General features: G+C 41.5%; 1 protein-coding gene across 3 annotated transcripts in view; it reads right to left on the reverse strand.

The window, feature by feature from the left end:
• Positions 1–24,401, reverse strand: part of myom3 (myomesin 3) — a 46,544-nt gene that overhangs the window by 4,135 nt on the left and 18,008 nt on the right. For all 3 annotated transcript variants that reach the window (XR_015845589.1, XM_088306646.1, XM_088306645.1), the window contains exons 9-28: positions 23,569–23,700; positions 23,346–23,507; positions 22,086–22,227; positions 20,179–20,378; positions 17,172–17,222; positions 15,997–16,124; positions 13,388–13,571; positions 12,585–12,759; positions 12,388–12,509; positions 12,025–12,212; positions 10,119–10,245; positions 8,536–8,717; positions 8,100–8,214; positions 7,545–7,701; positions 6,773–6,879; positions 5,611–5,655; positions 5,372–5,508; positions 1,840–1,984; positions 442–501; positions 202–269 (exon numbers count right to left, since the gene is read on the reverse strand). Coding sequence is in view for 2 of the 3 variants with exons in the window: in XM_088306646.1 (XP_088162772.1) it covers positions 202–269; positions 442–501; positions 1,840–1,984; positions 5,372–5,508; positions 5,611–5,655; positions 6,773–6,879; positions 7,545–7,701; positions 8,100–8,214; positions 8,536–8,717; positions 10,119–10,245; positions 12,025–12,212; positions 12,388–12,509; positions 12,585–12,759; positions 13,388–13,571; positions 15,997–16,124; positions 17,172–17,222; positions 20,179–20,378; positions 22,086–22,227; positions 23,346–23,507; positions 23,569–23,700 (2,627 nt within the window). In the remaining variant the exon portion in view is untranslated. The remainder of the gene's footprint in view (positions 1–201; positions 270–441; positions 502–1,839; positions 1,985–5,371; positions 5,509–5,610; positions 5,656–6,772; positions 6,880–7,544; positions 7,702–8,099; positions 8,215–8,535; positions 8,718–10,118; positions 10,246–12,024; positions 12,213–12,387; positions 12,510–12,584; positions 12,760–13,387; positions 13,572–15,996; positions 16,125–17,171; positions 17,223–20,178; positions 20,379–22,085; positions 22,228–23,345; positions 23,508–23,568; positions 23,701–24,401) is intronic.

The raw sequence follows: 24,401 nt of genomic DNA on the forward strand, positions 1-24,401 counted from the left end.
GAAAGTCACCAAAACGTAACTATTAAAAGCAAGGCCAAAATTGTGAAAAATATGCAACTATCGAAAAATTATATTTCTACCTAAGAAGCATTTGTGGGTTCACACTTTTATAACGGTTCTTCTTTTATGGTTTGCACTAATGACCGTCACGCAACGGCAGACGAAAAAAGCGCCATTATATTTATTACCGCAATTAAGTACCTTGCACTTTATGATCACTTGGCAATCGTCGTTAACGTTCCACGACAAGAACTCCTCGAAGTACGGCCCTTTGGGAGGAGAAGGGAGAAGCAAACGATGACAACGTCACGATGATGCACGCGCGGCTCAGTGTGCGTTTGTGCCGCTTAAAGGTCACCGGCAGCCGTTTATCGTAATGAGGCGGCCGTGTTTTTACGTGGACGTAGCGTGTTTACAGAGAGAGACGCGCGGACGTCTCACCGTTCTTTCTCTCATGGTCGCGTCGCTTGGCGTTCGCCTGGGCGAGCAGCTCGCGGAACTCTGGGTAGGGGGTGTAAAAGAGACAGATAATTAGACAGGTCATTAAGTACACCGACGCAGACTGAGATACAAGAGCAGCAGCAAGAGGAAGTTTTTTTTTTTTTTTGCAGTTTTGGTTCATGCGTTTCCTCATGTTTGTGGTTGTCTACGTGTTCATTTGGGTAAGGCCTTTCATTTTACTGTATAACTGCTGATATTTATATATTTAATCATATTCATTATTATCATATAGTACAATTAAAACTGTCAATGTCGATGATATTTTAAATTTTTTATTGGATTTCCTCATAATTAGCAGGGGTGTTTTTTGTTTTTTTTTCCGCCCCAGTGTTTATTTCAATTAAGTCTGTCACGTTCAGAGTTTTGTAATTATTAATAGCATTGTATTTTTATTATAATTATTAAAAATGTCGATTAAAAAAAAGATTCTTATCACAGGTATTAAGTATTGTCAGTTATTGGGTAATTTAATTTTAAATATGTTACTGTATCTTTAGCTTAGATAGGCTTGCAGTTTCTTGGGGTTTACGGTATTTAATATGCACAATATTTTGTGGGATTATTATTGCTGAAAAACGTGATTAAAAATGTTACGATAATACCTTTTATTAGGGCTGCTCAATTATGCGAAAAATATTAATCACGATTATTTTAGTATTTTAATTGGACTCTCGATTTTTCAATTTTTTTTGGTACAAACAAAAAATAAATATAAATGGATATAATATTAAGACAATTCAAATTAATTTTATCTTAATTTAAAAAATGTCGCAATACACTTATAAATTGCCGTACAACTGTTGCAACATTTAAAGAAATAACTTCAATAGAACGCTCAAATTTTTAACTTAAGTATGCTAACTATAGTATAACACAATGTAAAATGAGTGATATTTTAACAATGTTTTATAATAATAATAATGCACTGTATATGTTAATAGTTTTTTTTAATTTCGAGTGTGCCAATTTTGTAATCACTGAGTGTCTTAATCGTAATTGTAATTTAATTTCTAATTGAATTGATAATTGGTCACATGTTTTAATTGGTGTTTTGATCCAAATCTTTTGTTTTTATACTAAGAAAAAAAGGATTTGTTTACAGTTGTAATGATTTTTTAATTGCTTTTTTTTTTTTTGATTAAATGATAACTATAAAATTTCGCACCTCTATCCCAGCAAGATGAAATATCCTCCTCACACCATTTCTACAAAATGGCAGAGTGGAAAATGCCAACAGGTGGTAGGAAAGTGTCTCATATCTCCGGAGTGAAAGCCTGATTTGTGTATTGATGACTGATCATAAACGCTTTATCTCATCTCATCTGTTCCGCGACTCACTGTGATCCACCAAGACCAACGTGAATTGGTTCCTGGCACGTCCATCGCGCAGCTGGGCCGTGTACGAGCCTTCGTCCTCGTGCGTGAAACGATCCATCAGCACCTCCACGAGACCGGCGGCCTTGTCAAAGCGGATCCTGCGGTTCTGCACGCACAAACGAGAAGATACGATGACTGGCGGGTCGTTCGCTCACCGAAGTGCATTTGGAAATATTTTGCTATTCACGCAGGAAGCACGGAAAAAAAAAAACAAAGAAAAAAAAAAAAAAACACCATTTGGGCTCATTTCCCAGGCTTTTATGTTCATTACGCTGAGAGTGCGATTGCATGATGGTGATGGGACTTGGGCGGTTGTGGCGCGCGGCGTGCGATGATGTGATGTACGGCGAGCTCGAGGGCGCTAATCAGCTAAATGGGCTTTTGGATTCGCAAACCTCAGCTGTGATCATTCAGAAACGGCGCATAATCAGCGTTCCTCAGATGGCACTCGGGATAGCAGGCAGATAATGGAGCCAATGGAAATGAGACGCGAGTGCCGTGTGAGTGGCAGCTGCTGCCGGTGAGAGCGTTGATGGAAATAAGCGAGCAAATGGTGACACCATGTTGGCTTTGTGTTTATCTGTCAATGTCGACTCCGCCGAGGATTGTGTTCACGTCCCGGTTAATGCGTCATCGTGCTACGTTTCGTTTTTGGCGTGGAGTGTTTTGGTCACCTCACCTCATCGGAGAATAAAAATACATTTAATTTGAAATGAAAGTGAACAAAAGCATTACAACAAAATATATGTCTCTGACACACCACCATATTTCGAAAATAAAACATTAACAAGGTTTATTCATTTCATTTTTTTCAAGTTCGGCGGGCCGGATTAAAACGTTTAACGGGCCGAATGTGGCCCCCGAGCCGTGGTTTGCTCACGCCTGTTTTAGCGGCTAAGCTCGGGAAAACACTCGCAGTTTCTCCGGTGCTGGAGATTGACCCGCAGGACAAAGGAGGCGTCCACCACCACAACCGGCAAACATTAAGTCCAAGTACCCGTTTTAACGTGTCTAATGTTCATCGGGAGGCGTGCGCAAGGCTCGCTATCAGTCGCTCACGTGCGGACTCCATAGATAGCGAAATAAAGTCGGTAGATCACTTAGACTTGGTTATTTTAAAAGTAGCTCGCTAGCTGAAAAACAGCAGGCACCCCTTTTGTAACGCCTTGGCTGTTGACAAAAAAAGAGTTCTCAAACTTGTACGCCAGACCTGAGAGACGAATTAGCTTAGCGCGAGCTTGGATGAGGGTACTAGCAACGTAGATGGATTTAAAATGCTGTCTGCTGTCGGACAATGTTTGACGTGAGATCCTTGAGGTTAAAGTGAGTTATTTTTAACTAAAAATGCTTTTCACTTATTCAGGGTTGGGTGCCCCCCCCCAACATCTCTATTTGTAACATCATAAATTCTTTGCTTATGTTAACAGTTAGGGAGAGGTCATTCCGGGACGGCCCTCCACTTGTCTGACTTCATTATAGCGAGCGAACGGAACAAAATGGATTGCGCAGCATCTGTTAAAAGGTCCTTCCCCGGACCACTCGAAATAATGTTTGTGTTACGCTTCCCTCTCATGTTATTTGTCATTTTTCGTTTCCGGCGTCCCAAGGGTAATTTCCTCCGCCGCACGTCAAATCTACCGAGTGCAAAATTGTCAATTTGTTCCACCTTTGTTGCCATTTGCTTTTTTTTTTTTTTTCTCTCCTCAACTTGTCTTGACACCTCACTCTCACATGTAATATTGCGCCCTGTCGAGTTTTAATTAACGTTCTTCTCGTGTTATTTATTTATTTATTTATTTACAGAGGAAACTCCAAAGTGGAAAGTTACACAAGTGGTGTAATTTCGAGTTAAATAAAAAAAAAAAAATAAATAAAAAAAAACAAAAACAAAAAACTTAAGAGTTCAACCTATATTTGCATCTAAAGTCAGCAATTCTGAGTTTTGTGCACATTGATTTGATTTTTGGTAAGGACAGATGGCCCAAAACATTCAGAGATGTGATAAAAAAATGTAATTAAATTGTGTATGAAATATTTTTAATTATTTATTTAAAATTAAATAATTATTTATTTATTATTTAAATTATTTCATCAGTTAAAAAATTCAGTATTACTAATTTTTTAAACGTGATATTTATAAGTAATTTAATTACAATTAATTACTATTAGTTTAATAAAATAATTAAATGAACTATGTTGTATGGATTGTCATTTTTGTTAGTAACAATAAAAATACCCCAAAAGTGAATACATCAATTTGAATTAAACAAATTAATTAATTTCTATTTTAACTGCAACATTCAATTGGTCTCAAAAGGCTGAGTAGTTTTTACTTGATTTTAGTTTTATCTTACGTCAAAACAAGTCACGCAGCAGAATGCCAGCTCACTGATAGAGAAGCTCGCTTACAAAGGGCACATATTTACCCTCCATTACGGCCGAGTAGTTTTGTTTTATTTTAGCTTTATGACAACGTCTCTTTACACTGTAGTCAAGTCAAATTTATACAGCCCATAATCACAAGAAAGTGTCAAAGGGCTCTGCATGGCCACAGTTGACAAATATTAACGACATCCCATGCTCTTAAGCCCCAACTGGACTTGTATGACAGCGAAAATGACACTCAATAAAGCTTTGGTGATTCGGAGGCTGCATTGTGTGCTGGCTGAAGGCCAATGTTGTGCTGCCAGGAGAAAGTCAATGCTTGCATGAAGCTCAATTTTCCCAGCCAACCAACGACCAGAGAGGCACGCTTTGAATCGATGGTGGTTGCCATGGCGGCGATGAGAAGCGCCATCCCTCTGGCTCACTTTGTTACTGCTGTTCGTCAGCATCACGCCCTCAAACCGAAATGATTAGTGTTAGCGTAATAACAAAAGTATTTAAAGTAAATAAAAATCATGAAAGGAACTTAATGTAATTATGGATGTGGGGAAAAATGTATACAGTATGCAAAAAAAAAAAAATACACTGTACAACTGGGTATAATATTGCTCAAGAATTGAATCCACTTTAGAAGTTGGCAAAAAGGCATCTTAGCTTTATTTAATTAGGGTGCATGCATGCTTTGAACTTTAGAGGCGGTATCATACACTGCACTTATTGTAATTCAAAGCATGTGGGATGTTAAACTGTACGCCGTATTTTTGAAATATTTTAAAAGTAATATTTTTGGGTTGAATTTTTACTATAGAATATTTAGGATGGTCTTTTTCTCATCTTGCACACAATACACCAATTTCTTAAAAAAACTAAAACTAAACTAAAGCTAAATGTTTTTGAAAAAAAAAAAAAAAATTATAAAAATAACCTGCCCTAAAATCTCATTAAAATGAACTACATAAAAAAAATAAATAAATAAAAACTAAAAAAAAAAAAAAAAAAAAAAAAACTATAATAATCCCGATGGGTACCAACAATTTTGTTTGTGTCTACTTATTTTTCAAGCATTTTTTTTTTTCGCGCTAAGCCTTTTTGGAGCAGCAGAGCTTACCGGAGTGCTGGTAATTTCTTGGTCGTTGAAAACGAGCCGCAGCTCGGCATCGTCGCTCAGACTTTCCACGTGAAGCCACAGACGCACGCCGCCCGTCTCCGAAACCTCCACATGCCAGCCTGACTTCAAGGCGATCACTGGCGAAGGATGACAAATGTCAATGTTTTCTTTCTTTTTTGTGAATTATCACTGAGTTAATACTCATCGAATGAATTGAATAATAATATGACGAGACATACGTGGATTTCGGACTTGCTGGCTCAGTTCTTTGAGGCGTTCAAGGTCTGCAAGATTTCATTTCATCGATCACATTTGGAAAAGTTGACGAAGAACATGGCGGCTTATTGGTGTCGTGACCTTGAGAGAAGGTGCTACGCAAAACAAGATTAGCTTGCGAGATTCGTAGAATTAATTTTTGTGATGCCACCGGAGTTTGTGTTCATTGAATTAATCGACAACATTAAAATATGGTGGAAATGTTCTCTATTCCACAACAGAAACGGAAATTAGAACTTCAAGGGAGATGTAGCGGGTTTAGAAAAATATTATTTTTTTAACTCTGCAAGGCCAACTTCATTTTTTTTTTATCCTGCAAGGCCAACTTCAGTCGTTTTAATTTAACTTTTGTGAAATCAACAGGTTGAGAACTTTTGAAAATATCGCAATGAGCGTTGTAGCTTAAAAAAAAAAAAAAAATGAAAAAATGTTTTGGTTTTCAACCTGCTCGGATAAATAAAAAAAAAAAAAATCAAAATGTGCATTTTTAAATTAGCCATAATTTTAAATTAATTTTAAAATGTTCAGTCCAAGAATTTACTGTACTGATGTTTTCTTTTAATTTCCAAATTTATGACCGAAGATCTGTAAAATCTATTTTTATTTGAGCCTTTGTGGAAAGTAAACATTTCTCAAAGATATCACGACTTGACAAACTATTTATTTATGTTTTATTTTTTTAATTCATCTCCCAAACTAACTTCAGCTACATCACAGGCAATACATATTTATTTTTAGGTCAGTCTTTGTAAAATTCCCTGTTTGAGAATTTCAAACTATCGCAATGGAGGTAAAAAAAAAAAGCGATTTTTTCAAATGTCTTTTTTTTAACCTGATAAATTAAAGGAAAAAAAATCGTTAATCCTTTGTGAAATTTATAGTCAGTTTGCCTTTGACAAGAAGCAAGCTATGGAGGTAAAAAAAACTTTTATTTATTTATTTTTTGCATCACCTCCCCTATAGCTCTAAAGCGTTCTATTAAAAAAAATATAAAGACTCAGAATGTTTTACCACTGTCCCAAAGGTGGGAAACGTGAGAACATTCAAATGTGTTTGTTAGGAGTGTGATTTTTTTTCTGGTAAAGAACAAAAAAAGTTTGCGATTCGAAACGTTCGGCACACAACCTTCAGCGGTGAGGAGGTAGCTGGACGACAGGCTGGGATCGTCGCTCATCGCCACGGTGTAGAGACCCAGGTCTTCCTCAGAAGCGTCGCTGAAGGTCAGGACTGACCTAATGGAGACCAAAGACGGATTATTCCGTCAAGTCTGCAATTTTACCCGTTTTCACCTTTTTGTGTGGACACATTGCGCAATCCTTTGAGTCCTTACTCGGTTGGCCGGATTTTGTACATTTGCCGAATTATCACGTCAATTTAGCAACGTTAAGACACATTCTGGGAAATAGGCAGCTTGCAAGATTTACTTGGTTGTGTTATCTAACACTTGATATGTGGGTATGCACTCTCGACACCCAACCATTTTTTTAGACAAACCATTACAAAAGTCTCTTTTTTTTTTTTTCGTCAGGACTCTCGATTCAGGCATTTATCGAGGCTGGCAATCAACGGGAATCCTCCTAAATCGCCAGCCGGCTTGTTCAAGCCTCATTTACAAGAACAGTCGCTCTATTAGCCCATATTTTAAGCGGAACATAAGTCATTTATCCTAATAGAATTTGTCCTTGCGAGGATGAAATCTTTTTACGAGAGGAGCGGAGGGAGGATGGAAAATCGTTTGCAAACGAACACGAGAAGGCACTTAAAGAGTGCGAAGAGGTCAGAGACTTTTGGAGAGTTGAGTTCGGTGACTGAAATCCAACTTGGCGCCATCTTGCGAGTTCCTGACCCAGTTTGTGTTCACACCCACAACGAGCGGGCAGGCCGCACTCGCCCTCACCTGCCGTCTTTGTTGTCCGCCTGAGCTCTCGCGCCGTCGATGGGCTCCGTGTAGTTTTTGTTCCAAAGTCCCTCGTTGCCGTCGCCTACGTGGTCGCACTCGTATCCCAAGTAGATGAAGCCGTCCTCGTCCACGCCCGCCTCAATATTTTTGGTATCTGAGAATGACACAGGAATGTTTTTTTTTTTTTTTTAAGTTATGTTTCAAATCAGCTTGAAAGTGTGCCGATTTGTGATTGGCTTCTCGCAAAAATCACCATTTTGCAGATTTTTATTTTTTTTTTGGAACGCGATCCTCCATTATGTGCTGAACAGTTCCCAAAAGCCCTTTTCGCACTGCATTTATTCAATGTCAAGCCAGGTCATCTGTAAGTCATTCGTCGTGAATGTACAATTTTGCGTTTCTGTGGAGCCTAGCGCTAGTTATTTTGCGGTAAAACCTCCAATTCTTTCCGCTGGGCATTTCTTGAGATATCATCTTGCTGTATGGAAGCGGCCCGTATAGAAAAGCGGCATCCCGTAACGTATACTGGAAGAGAATTATGCAAGGGCTGACCTGGCGAGGTCTCTGCTTTGACGGTCTCCGAAGGGAGCGAGGCGGCTCCCGTTCCCGCCTCATTGACAGCCGACACACGGAGACGGTAGATTTGACCCGCCTGAAGACCTGAAACCTGCATGTCATAAGAAACGCATCAAACATTTATCACCCGTGGAGTTCCTCAGGTTTTTTTTTTTCTGATGGCATCCAATATCGAGGAGTCTCAAAACTAATTTGTTTGGAATTTAAATAAGTTCCAACGCCCTCACCAAGAATGTATCATGGATCTTTGACGTCTTAAGCCGTCAATGGTAGTAAATGAGTTAAATGCAATTTTTTTTTTTTTTTTGTTGGTTTGGTTTGGTTTTTTGGTTCCTCTTTAGTTCTAAATAATACTTTCTTGGGTTATACATAAGCAGCATACTTGCCGCTTGCCGTTATTATATTTCCTCACCTTATAATGCGTGTCCGTGACTGGCTTGTCATTCACAGCAGTCCACGTGTCGGACTGCTCGCCCTGGCTGATTTCCAGGAAATATCCCGTGACGGGGCCCCGGCCTTCGTAGAGCGGCGCGGCCCACAGGAGCACCAGCGAGTGGTCCCTCACCTCGCGGACCTCCAAGTCAAACGGGCAACCTGAGAGAGATTGACCGTTAAAACCCGTGCGTCCATGGCGACATCCGTCAATAACCGCAAAAAAGGAGCATGACGACGTTCCTCGTTCCACCTCGGCTGACTGCGGCGGTTAATTTGCTTCATGACTTTTGGGTCCCTCTTTAGAATTATTTACGCCCTCCAGGGAAGCCCATTCGGTAGGATTAATGAGCTGCGCTTCAAAAAACGGCATGTGTCAGAGAGTGCCGAGTTTCATTTTTAATATTAATGTCACAAGCAGCTGTGCTCGGCATGCGTGCGTGCGTGCGTGTCCATGTTTCCGTGCAATAATCATCGCTCGGAACACACGTGGGGCCCCGAGGGCTTCGGTATCACTGCGGCTTTTATGTCGCCATGGCAACACTTGAAGGCCGAGCTGGGGCCTTTCTGCCACTAACGAACGCTCGGATCGCACTGGCAGATGAAACACGGCATCAGCCTGCATCCTGAGACAAACAAACATTATATAAGAAGTGCGCGTGAAGGGGAAAAAATGGGAGTAAATTTCCAAAGGGAAGTTAAGAAGGGGTAATTTTTGAATTAGAAACTTTTCTTGGACTTCTGGGTGATTAACTAATTCACTACAAGCTGAGTTAAAAAAAAAAGAAAAAAAATTGACGTCTTTAGCCGTCAATGGCAGTCAATGAGTTAATCGATTTTATCGACTAATTCAGGTTTATTTGTCAGGGTGAATATTTTTTAAATCCATCCTATTTTTAGCGGTTTGTGAAGTGTATCCCATGTTGACGTTCACTGCTTACACCAACAACACAAATCAAAGAGAAGCTATGGTAGTTTACAAAAAGCGCTGTTTGTCTTGCCAATTTATTCACGATATTTAGCGACTTATCCGAGCCCTCTTTTAAAATGAAAAAAAAAAAAAGGCAACAAGACAAAAAGAAAATGATTCCGAACATTTTGAAAGGCAAGCTGCTCATGACACGTTCCAAAAGCAGATTAAATAATGGAAACTTTTGCGCTTCCTCGCCACAAATATTTCGGTGAGGTTGCCTTGCCTCAGAAAATTTTAAATGTAAATTTACCAAGAATGCTTTTGTTTTGACCAAATCGATTCGTCTGTTGAGGATGCTTTTATTTTCACATTATATGTAAATTATTATTCGAAAGGAAATTGATTAATTAATTAATTAATAAATTCTTAATTAATTAATTAACCCCCCAAAAAATGCTATTAATGTCATTGTCATTTTATTTCACTACATAATTATGTGGAAAAAAAATCCAATTGCATTGCAAAGCCCTATTAAAATTATTATTTTTTTGTATTGTTTCCCATTGGAGAAAATTTGAGGTTAATCAGAAATAGATTTCAACTCTTCCGCCTCTGCCCTCCCTTTATTTTCCAACTCTTTTGATGCTCACCAGGCTCCGGCATGGTCCATTCTTCACACAGGAAAGCCTCGCTGGCCTCCGACGGCTCCCCCACGCCAACCATGTTGGCGGCAAACACGCGGAATTGGTACCAAAGCCCGCTGGTCAGCTTGGAAACCTATTTAAAAAAAAAGACAAAAGACTCAACAACACGGTGACTAACAACGGGGCAAATAATGACTCGAGTGGAGTGGCGAGCGCGATTAATGTTGAGTGAAGCCCAAGGGAGCCGCACTCGGCATTTTTTCCTTGCCACGTTTGTTTTGGATTTATTGCTCCCGGGTCGCACGGCATCTTTCCTGCGCACTCCAGCAGGCATTTGAGAAGGCATTACCGCTGCTGCCACGGCGTTTTCTCTTGAGACCAGACGCAGACACTTTTGGGATTCAGCTTTATTGATCTGCCCATTGATCTTACTATTCGCAGCCACTTAAGACTTTAAGGCTGTTATCGCTTCGGAGAGACGCGCTCGCCTTACTCACTGAAGCTAAACGAACAACTCTGACTTAGCGTGGAATCCCCAAAATAAAAATAATTTTAAAAAAAAACGGACGTTTAACGCTTGAAATTTAAAAGACAATTTCTAATTCCACGTACGCTCGGCATCCACATGGGGGCAAAGAAGTAGCGTTTGATGGTTTCACTCACTTTTCATTCCACTGTGTAATCAGCTTCTGCTCTGTTCAATAAATCCTGCTGGAAGTAAAGGAGATGCAATCCTTGACCAGGACACTTGTTCTTTTTTTGCCCAAAGGAGGCAGTGCATGTTCTCACCTTTTAAAGGAGAGATGTTTTTTTTTTTTGTTGTTGTTTTTTGTAACAGGTCTGTGTCCTGCTTATTTCTTTTCTCATTGAAATCATGCAAATGAGCGTGTTAACCCCGCCCCCTTGCTCAGCTGGTCTAATAACAAGCCCGGCTTTTGCTACCATGAAGACCATGTGATAAGAGAGAACTTTACCAAGCAGTCAAGGAGGTGGTGGTTATGAGGTGCGAACCCTGTTAGCCAACGCCAAGCAACACATCCAACAAAATTATTTGAACGCGTGTTATTTTCGCGCTTGATGGGTGAACGGGAACTTCAGAGACCCAACTATTAGTCGTCAAGTAATACATTAAAGCACATCATAGTGTCATAATTGTAACCTGAGTGGTCAAATGTCAAAATGAAACAATCAAAAAGATGTTATTAGGCAGTACGAGTAATCTGCTTGGCTTGTTGCTTAGTGACATGGCCAAAGTGCGCCTTAAAGGGGAAGTCAACCCCCAAAAAAAGATTTGCAATAAAACGCTTTGACTAGTATAAAATTGAGATTCTGATTAATATTGCCTTTGCGGAATATGAGTTAAGTTGCAAAAGCCATCTTAGAGGGCGGCCATTTTGTCACTGTCTCTCGACTGAAAATGACATCACCGTTGCTCAGGTAACGGCCAATCACGGCTCACCTGTTTTCTGATGCCGGGCCATGATTGGTCGTTAATCGAGCCCTGAGCAACTGTGATGTCATTTTCAGACGACAGAAGTGACAAAATGGCAGCCGGCTCACATGGCTAAAAAAAGGTTGTATTTTGCTGCTTAACTCATATTCCGTTAACGCAATATTGATCAGAACGTCATGTTTCGACTTGTGAGCCTGCATCGAACATTATTCTTGTCGAGAAAATTTTGGGGTTGACCTCCCCTTTAAGCCAATACTGTCGTTACGTTGAGATATCTCTATCTGAGACAGAAGATATCGTCTGCATGACTTCTGAATAATACAAGACACGTACATTCATGCATCAAACTTTTTGTCAACCTGACAAGGTGCAAAAATTGCTTTCTACAAAACTCCTTCAAAATAAAACAACCCAAAGGAAGAAAAAAACATAATCAAGGAGGTCTTCAAATTTACCCACCGTGGTCCGCCTCTCTCCGACCGCCTTGACGTTGACTTCCCGCCACGTTTGCGTGCCCGCCTCCCTCTTGTCCAGGTAGTAGCCCCTCACGGGTGTTCCGCCGTCACAACGCGGCCTCCTCCAGCCCAAAACCATCTCCGAGCCCGTGCACATCAGCAACGCGATGGCCGAAGGAGCCGAAGGGACGCCTGGAGTCGACGGGATTAAAGATGGGAAAGTGAGCTCATTGCAATTCCGATCGTCATCCAAATAAGAATATATTCAAGTTCAAAGCCATTCTTTGGTCAGTCATTTGCTTTGCCGATTGAACGTACGTAAATATTTGATTTTTCCGCGAGAAGAATCGATCTGTGATGCACTTACGAATGGCGGCTTTGACCAGGATGGGGAGCGACTCCGCCGAGTAGTCGCTGTTCCCAGCTCGACTCACCGTCTTCACCCGGAACACGTATTCCTTATGAGGCTGCAGGCCGTGGACTGTAAAGCTGAAGGGGATGAAAAAGAAGAATCAGTAAAATAAATTGTGTGAGGGTTGGGAGGCCTTGCGTGTCCGCTGTCACCTGGGGTCGGTAACGGGTTTATTGTTGACGACCTTCCAGTCCCGTTGACCGGCTTTGCTGCAGTACAGGTAATATCCCAGGACGCCTTCTTTGTCTTTGGGCTCTTGCCACTGAAGCAACACTGAGGTGTCGGTGTCTCGGAAGGCCAGGATGGAGGACGGTGGAGCGGGGACAGCTAGGAAAACACACAAATGGACAGTTAGACCTTCTTCTGCACCTGTGTGGTGGAAACGTGTTTTGATCTTTTTGGCATTATTGGATAGTCAAACTGGGAAAATACTGTCTTCTGGTAGTCAATGTTAGTACAGCAAGTAGTGAAAGGCCAATTATCGGCCGGGCCGATTATCGGGGCCGATATTCGGCATTTTGCCGATTATCTGCCTTTTTTTTTTTACTTTCAAGGCCGATCAATTAAAAGCTGTTTTATTTTGGCTCGCTGCAGCACTCTTCTTTCTCTCTCTGCTGTGCTGGTGACCCTGCCTGCAGAAGCAGATTGGCCCGCCCACAGCACCATCTGATTGGTTCCTTGTGCAGTGGTTCCAGAGTTGCTGTTTTTCAAACTATTTACACCATTTCACCCTTTTTTTCAACAAATGAATATCGGCTTCAAATATCGGTAATCGGCACCCCACGACTACGAATAATCGGTATCGGCCCTGAAAAAAAGCATATTGGTCTATAACTAATAGCAGGCATTAAAGAAACATTTTCACTCAGAAACTTCCAGGTCGATTATTGGTTGGTTGGTTAATCCATCAGTCAGCTGGTCGGTCATACAAGCACGCACACGCATACATACTTACTTTGTGGTTTTCCCAAGCAGATCGGGCCGCTCGGCTCTGACGGCTCACTGACTCCGTACTTGTTGACAGCACGCACTCTGAAGTAGTACCGCGTTCCATTGACCAGGTCAAAGACGGGAAACCTGGGAGAGTTGACCACAGCATCCAGGCTGGCCATTTCCCAGCTGCTCTCGCCTTCTTTCGACTGAAAACCCAAAACATGACTCAGACGACTTCACGCCTTTGTTTAGCCGTTTTCCAACGTGCCGCAGGATTCAATGTGCTGACGGGTGAGCTGGCAAAGTATGATAACTCCTCCCAACAGAGTAGCCATCGCTCATTGGTAATTGTGTCGTTATCTACGGCGAAGCACTCCACGTTCTGGCGGGCATAAAGATTGCCACCTGTTGGTAGGTTGGAAACAAATGGATTCAAGATTCAAAGAGGTACGTGCAAAATGCGCAAGAACTAGGGATGCGTTGATCCCAGTGTATCAGTCACAGTACGGTACGGTCCAAAAAAAAAAAAAAAAAGCTCTAATAGTACAACACCGACACCATTCTACCAGACTGACATATAGCTTGTGGGCAGGTGAAGCAGGAGCCGTGTGGAGATATTTAAAGATAAACAGGCGTGACAACACTTGCCCCGGAGCTTAAATCTCGCTGCTGGTCGGCCGTGGCCATGCATTGACACACACTTGCGCTCATAAATGTACAGAAGCAAGGGCAGGGGTCACCAACATGGTGCCAGCGGGGACCTCCAGAGGAGCCCGTGGGCATGTTCTAAAAATACAGCTAATGAGAAGATGTGATTTCCCAGGAATGCTGGAGTAGTGATCATTTGAAAAGGTGAACACTTGCAGATGTTGAGAGAAAGAAAAGGCGACATTGATATTTTTGTTTGCTAATTATTATGAGAAATCATGTTGATCAATGTTGTCACATAAATGAATATCATTAATTGGTAATTATAATGTAATATTATAATAATTATTATTATTATTAATAATAATAATAATAATTATTATTATTATTATTAAAGCCGGACCAATATGGGCTTTGTGAGTCTGATGTAAATTCTGATATTTGGCAGAATAAAATTTTGATAGTCAATTAATTGGTCAACTAAATAATAAAAAAAAAGATCAAACGAACAAAATAACTTATTTTTGCTCCCTTAACACATTACAAGAAAGATACGACAGAATGGAAAATTGGGGAAAAACGTCAGATTTTCCGCCATTTTTTTTTTCTATTTTGGTTGGTTGTCATCATGTGTTAGATTTGTGTAATATTTATAAATAAATAAAATTAAACAGGCAATATTTCTTGGGGGGGGTGTATTTTAGACTCTTTTAAAAGAGCAAATATTACATAGCATTTTAAATTGGTCAGGCCCTAAAAATAGCATTATTCAAAGTCATTTAAATGAATTTGTTATTTCAAACTACATCATCAGTACATTAGTGCCTCTCAAGTGAAATTGGTGAATTCATGTTTAGTTGTTATTTGAAATAACAATACCAAAGAAAAAATAAAGGGGAAAAAAAAAAACTCATTCACTGCCAGCCGAAATAAATAAATGTACTTTTTGGTTTCTATAATCGTTAATGGCAGTGAAAGAGTTAATCGTACACTTTAATGCAAATTAAAATGTTAGCAGTTGAATCAATGGAAAAATCAATTTAATAATTGATTCTAAAAAATTCGATCGTGACACTTCTACTAGAACGCTAGCGCTTCATCCGTTAGTTTTGACGATTAACTCAAAAGTTGAAATCGTCCAGCGGATGCCCAGCTTTAGCGCTGACGTCACATTTACGACTCCCATTTTTGTCAAAGCCTCATTTGACTTTCCAACGCACTCTGCCAGCGGCGGAATGCAAGCCAGAAAAGATTGTCAAAGGCACCAACGATTATACGGAGCTCCCTCAAGGGCGAGAGTTAGATTCAAACGCGGCACTCATTAAATAAGTGGACGGCAAGTCGCAAACTTTTGTATTTCACATATGCCTTTGACAGCTCTGACACTTTTATTATCCCATTAACGAATAACGATTCAATAAAAAAAATTTAAAAAAAACGATATCACGTTCCGGATGCAGCTGGAAAATGTTGGGGCGTCTGTGCTTGATATTGCACAGCCTGCGGCGTCTTTATTGCCGAAAAGAACAATCGGGCGCCCACAAGGTGGAGAGATTCATCTTATTTGAAAATCAGTTTGAACTTTTGACGATTCTCTTGGATAAAAGGTGGAGCGATTTAAAAAAAAAAAAAAATCCTTCCTGCCGCGTTGAGCAAGGACGTGATGGGAGCGTTGACCTTAAACTGCACCCAACCTCGGAATCACAGATGTGCATGCCTGTCGTTGTGTGTGTCCGTTTGCGTGTGTTCACTTGCACCTGTCTCGTTCGATTAGAGCTGCAGTTGGGCGCTCGTGCTTTTAGTTCGCCACATGTACCAGCGCCGGGTGGCCCAAAAAAAAAAAAAATCAACAAACACTGATCCTCCACATGCGGAAGGATTGCTAATGTGTATCGTTGACACTCAAAGGCGTATTTCATGAGATCCAATAAATGAGCTGTGTTAAAAAAATCCAGCCTTGAGAGTGAGAATAATTTGACCGACCCGCTCCACGTAGTACGTGAGCGGCTCCTTCCCTCGGGGTTCTGGCTCGCTCCAGCTCAGCACGGCGTACGTGTCGCTCAGCTCGCAGGCGTGGACGTTGGTGGGCGGGAGGGGAGTTCGGACGTGACCTGTGGCGGGAGGACGAGAGGAAGTCGACAGATCAGTCGGAGTCGGCGGAGCATTTGGGGCAAGGGAGGACACTGCCCCACCAACTGGAGTCGCGTCACCTTCCAATTTGGATTTTATACGAGTGTAATTGCTTATTCAATTCTTCAAAATGGTGGACTGGCATACCAAGCACCGACACGAACAAAAAAATAATTGTTTTATTCATTTTTTTTTTTCAAGTCTCTCTCTCTCTCTCTGAAAAAAAAATAAAATAAAAAATAAAGAACTGTTAAACTGTTTTAAATAAATAGACAGTATATACAATATGACCAATAATAAATATTTTAAACATCTATTTGTAAGGAGAGAAATGTGCAATTACCGAGAGAAAATAGAATTATACCCCCAAAATGTTCTGCACATTGACAGTTTTATGATTTTTTTCTCCCCTCTGAAAATAGTACTAGAGTCTCCAAAATTTCCAACGTATTTATGTTGACAATAGTCTAACTTTATTCTCTCAAATCCTATTTTTCTCACCTGTGTGTGTGTGGCGCAAAATCCTTCTTCGTCAGACTATTCCTCACAAACGTGTGGCATTTGAAACTCGTGTGCAATTGAGTCCAAATGAGGATTGTTCCACTGAGTGCCATTTTAGTTGATGAATATTTCATTAGCCTGAGAGCAGAGAATTTGCCCGTGATGAATGAAGGCTCACACAACACACGCTTGATGCATGTTTTCACCTTCATGTGTGCGTGCGCAGGACGCTGCGATGAAGACGGGCTGCGAATGGAATTCTCCCGAGCTACACGGCAACCGCAGCGCCTGCAGCCATGATATGCATTTACAGACAAGCCGTTGGGGGGGGGGGGGGGGCTGTTCATTGTCTTCTCTTCTGAGAAACGGAACCATCAATTACGGCGGCGTGTTGTCCAAAATGATATGAAGACGCATTAGGCCGCAAGCAGCGGGGGAACGAGCAGCTTTAATAATGTGCTTTGCGGGCGTCCTAATGACATCATTATAACGACGTGTTGACAGTTATGATAACGCGGCGTTCTCACCTTCCAGTTCATCTTTTGTGATGACGACGGTCCTTCCTTGCACTTTGACCACTGAGGGAGCGAGAGAGAAAGACTTCATTAATTTCATCAATCTTTATGCAAATTTCTTTTATTCGCGAACAGAAATTCTCAAAATCCCCTCCCAGATTTGTACCTTTTCGGTTAGAATTGAAATCCTTATTCGACTCTATTAAATTAAATAACAAAAAAAGTAATAAGATATAGACATTTTTATATGCATTTTTTCCGACTTTTAAGCAGGGGTGTCAAACATACGGCCCGTGGGCCGGATCAGGCCCGCAAGCTGGTTTAATCCGGCCCGCACGAAAGTTTGGTCAAGTTTAAAAATGAGTACGGCTCAACTGGATAAACAGCCGCCCCAAAATTCGCCAAATGGCCGATGTTAGTTGCACACAAGTACGATCCATCTGTAAATTTTATTCAATGGACTTTTACCATAATCTCAGATCTTTTAATATGTATAGGAAAATCCAATTTGGCGGTCACTCATCCAAAGTGTTATTTTTGATATCTACAAGCAATGCTCAGATGAGTAGTTGGACAAGGAATTTTCCTGGAGGTCATTAGTTAAAATACAAACAGAACTCATGGTTTTATTGCAAAAAAAAAAAAAAAACTTTGACATTGTGCGACGTGTGTTAAATATGACACATTCAACTACCAGAAACACCAGGACAGCATGCAAATAGCGATAATCTTCGTAATATTTATTTATAGATCATGATTTTACTGCTCCGGCCCACTCGGTAATAGATTTTCCTCCAGAGCTAAAATGAGTTTGGCACCCCTGCTTTAAAGCATTAGTTACAAATATCCAAAGACAATTTTCTTGTTTTACTGTGAATTATTATAATTTTTTTTTTTTTACATTTTCTTTTGTGGGGACTATTTTATTTAATAATGATATCTCAATGTATATCTAATGGTTTAATATTTGAACTGGATGACTGTTATATTGTTTAAAGGTTCAATAAAGCTTAAAAAAAAAAAAAGAAAAGAGTTTGTAAAAAATGGCGGGCGCGAGTCGGCGTGACAGCTGGAGGGAGAGAGACACAAATAGGTGAGAGGGATCAACATGGATGGATGGAGAGCAGGCCGGAAGGCGGTCAACCTTCTGTCTTGTCCTTCATCTGTGTTTAATGACGCTCAACACTGGCCCACAGCCCATCTGCCCACTGTATTAGATATTGAGAGACAAACACACACACGCGCCACATCTCAGTGGACATTTCAATCCCCAGTGGAACACCGCCATAGTCCAGTACACCCCTGAGGAAGTCTTGCTTTTCCACTTATATGACCTTTTGTAAAACTAATTAAAAAAGTCAATAGCTCAAACTATCGTAGTTAGAACTACAGTTACAGTGGCTGGTCGTGGATTTCCCACCGAGGCCCTCAGTGAAGTCCTACTTAGTCCGACTTGATTGAATCCTGATATGACCATCATTTATGACACCACGGCTGGACAAATAATACACAGAAAGACGTGATCTGATTGGCTATTGCAACTATCAACGGTAAAAGCTCCCTTAAGACACAAAACAGACGCCCGCACGATTTTATCTGAAGGCCTGAAGGGACGAATAGTGCGTGCTACTGGTATGATGAAATCTGCCTGGCAACACGAGCTATCTGAATTCTGATTGGATAAAAACTCTAACCTAGAAATTCAACAGTGGGATATTTTGAAATCACTATGAAGCATATGATCATGATTTCTTGATGATGTTAGGCCAGCAGAGATGGCCTTGACCGCCCACCACTATAACCATCAAATTGGTACTTACCATTTAAGGATGAGATTGCAACTCGGCCTGCAAGTATAGAATTTTCTCATTGAACTGAATTGAAATGGCCATTACCTCTCCACACACACACACACCCACGCCCACCCCCACACACACACTACTTTTTGCCGAAACATAACACTCTCTTTCCTTATTAAAGGGCACCCACAAGCCCTGATTGTAAAAACGATAATACAACATAATAAAAATACAATACAACTTTATTTATATAGCGCTTTTGGCAACAGCTGCAGCCGTAACAAAGCGCTTTCCATTAAACATATACGCCAACAAAATAAGTAAAGTGCTTTTATGAAGTGTATTCACTGTATATAGCCACAACGGGAACTGTGGCTATCGTCCGTTAGGTTAAGAAGAAGCCTGCTCTTAAATCAGGACTCGCAAAAGAATTGAGAGGGCAATGGTCAGTCACTTTTCAATTGGTGCACTCGAGAGTCAATCGCTAACTTGTTCCCGAGTATGATTGAGACTGTGAATGTTTGTTTGTCTGTGTGTGCCCTGTGATTGGCTGGCAAACAATTCAGGGTGTCGCCCACCTACTACCCGAAGACAGCAGGGATCGGCTCCAGGATGGATGGAAAAAACAAACAGGCATTGTCCATTAGCTTACCGAGTTTGAAAGGAGTACCGCAGGGTTGTGTACTCAGCACCACCCTTTCTTCACACACACACACACACACATTGATAGAGATTTTGATCGACAAATAGATAGAAAGAGAGACAAATGTGTGTGGAGAAAGACGTGGGGGTCGAGTACACAACCCTGCAGTACTCCTTTTTAAGCTCAGAAAGCCAAATGTTACAATTGTTTGTTTTTTTTCATTTTTAAACATATTTTTCATTTATTCAGTAAGTCAATAACCGCATGAAAGCCGTGTTTGCCTTTTACTTAAGACGCAACGCCGCATTTTCACAGGGTGATGGATGATTTCGGTGCCATCTGTCATCCATTGAAAGGACATGAGCAGCAGTGTAAAACCCTCGTCTGTTGCTTTCAATACAACACGGCGAGATAAGCGAGTCTCCAGTATTGCCCCAGATATTCCATCCCGCACATGTGCTGTTCCACCTATTACGTCTCAGATAGTACCTCCAAGATGGAATATTGCTGGGTCGATGTCCCCCCCCCTCCAAAAAAAAGGCAGAGAAATGCCGTTTTTTTATCGGCAGCGCCTTACCCATGTTCCTGGCATTTTGAAGGGGGTCCTCGGTGAGAATGGGATCGGTCGCCTTGGACGGGCGACCCACGCCGGCTTGATTGACCGCCCGAACTCTGAACTGGTACCTGGCTCCTTCTTTCAGCCCAAACACCGGGTAGTGGCACGCTTTCTGAGGGTGCTCGTTGCAGCGCACCCACTGGCCCTGGCTGAGGTCACACCTGTAAAAGACAGCGAGACAGATTGATGGCTCCCCGCAAACAGAAACGAGCAAATGACTTCCAGAGTTTCACTTTATAACAAAATGGCGAGGCCGCGCAACAAATCTAAAGTGGTAAACACCCCGCTAAGACCCGTAATAACCATGGTGCTCAAACAAAGGGTCTCCAAAACACATTAAAAACTTATTTCCAAAGATAAACGAGGGACCCGGAAAAGGGAACTTCAATAACAATCTATTGCCGCATTCTGGAAAACAAAGAGAGATGAGCGGAGTTTGCACTAACGATAAGGCTGTTGCTAGGGAACTGGGGAGCGATGTTGTCCTCTCAAATCCACAAAACAGTTATGTTTAGGAATTCAATCCACCACTCCAATTAAAATGGATAAAACACAAACACGGATGATGGAAGGCATTTGAAAAAAAACCTAAAAATTCGCACAAGGACAAATTACAAAGCAAATGAGTGGATTTTAAAGAAGACCAAACGCCCGTGATGAAGCTGATTGATTGGTGCGCTGACACCATACGAGCAGCACCTGCTTCTCCAGCAGGAGCCTTTGATTCGCGTGTTCTCGACGGCTGATAATTATCACGCGTCTCATTCATCTCCTGAAAACTATCTCACCTTGACTGTAGTTTTATCAGCCACTAATCAATTTCCTCGAGAGGATGAGAATCCCACGTTAGACTTGCTTTTGTTCACGTGGAACTCAGGGACTCACTGGAAAGACTTCTAAATATCTTTTTTTTTTTGGATATCCGAGGAAAAGTAATAAATGAATGTTGATGGCGTTTGCGGGAGAGCAATAACTGTGAATAAGCCAATACGATAAAAGAATGGAAACAACAATGGGACCACTCAGTAGTGGTAAAGAAGATGAACAAGTTGTTTTCACACTGGCTAAGACGACTTTTTCCAGGCGATACGGGATGAAGATGTGAAGTCTACCCGTGAATGAGTTTAAAATCCAAAAGAGTCACAATCCAAAAATCAAAGCGTATCAAATGTTGCACTGATGGCACGCGTGAAATGATTAGAATTTGGTTTGGGACATGAATAGTGCTCGGTATCGATTCAAATTTCCAAAATCGATTTTCCGATTCGATTCGATACTCGATTCCCGATTCACTTTGATTGATTGCTCGCCAACTGTTATTTTTCTCCGCTCGATTTAAGTCATGTTCGACTGTGTTGCTCAGTTATGCGTCGGCATAAAGGCCTCGACTCACCAATTCGCCGTCGGCGGTCGGAAAGTCGATTCACGCCGTTTGTTTGGTGTATCGAGCAACATAAAGTCAGAGCCGTTGTTGGTGTGTCTTCGGCTGATTCGACATGTCAAATCGGTTCGGACTGGAGGGACAAGTGTTCAATATGATTGGCTGTTAGCTCGCGAATCAGTGCACTGGACACAAACCGGAAGTGACGAAAGCGGACAATTAGTGAAAATTGAAGCTATTCCTCATGAACTGAATCAACCGCTCATTTTTCACATCTGCTCTATGGACATAACGGCAGGCGCGACAGAAGACAGCGAAGACGAATTAATCACTCTCATTCACCAAAGACCGCCGTTATTGGACATCACCGTGAAAGGCAGTGACTATCGCCGCCGAAGAAGGTCCAGAGTAGTTCGCGTCTCCGTCGGCTTTCGTTTTTTTTCCCGATCATTTTCCACACACAGGTTGCAACTTTTGTTCTTCTTACCTCTCAATGTAATAACCCTCTACAGGCGAGGATCCATCGGCACTGGGCGGCTGCCAAGTGAGGAAGACGTAGTCCTTGTTGACGTCGGATACCTGGACCAACAGGGGAGACGCAGGAGCTCCGACCACTTTGGCCGGCGCATCTGGTTTGTGATAAAAACACGCGGCGAGTTAACAATCCAGGAAGATGGAGTGTTGCCATGTTACGTTCCAAACTATATTAACACAGTTGGTGGTTTGAATGAAAGACAAAATGAATGTAAACAAAAAATAATAATAATAATTAAAAAAAAAAAAAAAAATATATATATATATATATATAAATAAAAATAATTTTAAAAAAATTACAAATAAAAATATTCCCCATTTATGCAAAGCAGATTGAAGTAATGGAATCTGACACGCTCCAAAGTCTTGTCTTGAGGCTACGAGGGATAATATCTTTCTTCTCCCCCAATAAAAATCATCTACCACATCATGCCGTTTCTTTTCCTCCGGCTCCGATGTTTGTTTTTGGTCTCACAAACCTTGTATTTGTAATGCAAATGTGACTGCTGAATGGAGACACTCGGTTCAGATTGACTAATTAATACCTCCAGCTCTCGCAAAGAACGGGCTTTTGTAACAAGGGAGACAGAAGAGACTGCAACCCAGACACATTTTCAGCATTTGAGGCATCATCTGGGAACTGCGCTTTGTCCTTTTGTCACCAGTCGCTTTGCTCGGCGCGGAATGCTGTCAAAGGTTTGAGACGTTGTCTGTATGAAACGAGTTTTGATGCGAGCGCTGCTGTGATTGGATTACTGTGGAAAAATACACATATAGTTTCAGAAAAGAAAAGTTCGCAAGACTGACTAATGGTCCAATTTTACCACCTGAATGAACGTGCCGGCAGGAAATTAAAGCAAAACCAAACTGGTAGAAAAACAACCGCAAAACACAAGATACGAGAATCGTCAACTGGTACACTATCGTATTTTATCCGAAAAGACAGATTTCAGAATGCAGTGCGGTAGGTTGGAGTGTGTGGAGAAGTGCGTTGAGAAGGATGTAATGCCATGTGGCAGCTATTTGATCTCACGGGAGACGGCATATGAGTTCATACAATATGTGCCGCCTGCCCCTTTAAAGCAGCCGCGACTCAATTACAAGAACATTTGTTAATAATTTAAGGAATTATACACACACACACACAGAAAAAAAAAAAAAGCGTCCATGCCTGACGCTCCAGTCACCACTCCATGAATTCTCTCGTGCTTACCTTCAACGTAGACATAAGCACTAGATTCCAAGAATCCATCCCCAGTCTTCAGTCGGACGGTGTAAACTCCTTCATGCTCCTTGTACACGGGGCTTAGTGTCATCGAAGTTGAGTTGTTTGTCGTCTTCACGTCCACAGCGCCAGATTGTAGCAGCGGCGTACCTGAAACGGAGACGGAAACGGCTGTGTAGGTCGCCATCGACAGCTCAGTTTCGAGTCTTACCATCTCGGAACCAGGCGACATCCTGCTGGAAGGGCAGCAGGGGCAAGGTGAAGGAACAGGTCAGCGTGAGACTGTCGCCTTCTTTCACCCACGTTGGCGCAAGGGTGGTAGCGAAGCGAGTTTGGTGCGATGCTGGGAAGAGGAATTCAAAATCTTGTTTAAAAGGACCATAGTACAGTTTGCCATGGGAAACCAATTAAGCGGTACTAAAAATGTCACGCTACATTTCAGGTGTTTTGGCATCCAAAACGATGGAAACACCGTAAAATACAGACCAAACTGCAAACATGGAATTTGGCGCAAACCTAGCGAAAGGTAATCTGAAGATATTTAACGAATTTAATCGCAGCCGTTTTCACGAGAGGAAACACCACAATGAGTGTCTTGCTCGAGATTTTGCAAGGACTACAGAATATTGTGTTTGAAAGATATAAAAACATGGAGCTATGATGAAAAAAAAAACCACGTAAAAATACGTCTTCGGGAGGCGGGGTCTACAATTTTGAAAACGTGTATATACGTCTTATGGATTGAATGAGTTACTCTGAATCAGCAGGTGACAGAACCAAGGCAAGGGCTGGCGAAATTCTCTCGGACCCTCGCCATCCTGGTCACCACCTCTTCTGTCCTCAGGTTGGCGCTATTCAGCAAAGCGTACTAAAACCACCAGCAGACATTCCTATCGTTTCATCTCTCTTGCCATCAATTCCCTAAATCAGGCGTGGGCAAACTACGGCCCGGGGGCCACATGCGGCCCGTTAGACGTTTTAATCCGGCCCGTCAAACTTGAAGAAAAATTAAATGAATAAAGCTTGATAATGTGTTATTTTTTA

This window comes from Idiotropiscis lumnitzeri, chromosome 10 (assembly GCF_059441095.1).
Source record: "Idiotropiscis lumnitzeri isolate Australia: NSW breed Sydney's pygmy pipehorse chromosome 10, RoL_Ilum_1.0, whole genome shotgun sequence".
NCBI classification, from domain to species: Eukaryota; Metazoa; Chordata; class Actinopteri; order Syngnathiformes; family Syngnathidae; genus Idiotropiscis; species Idiotropiscis lumnitzeri.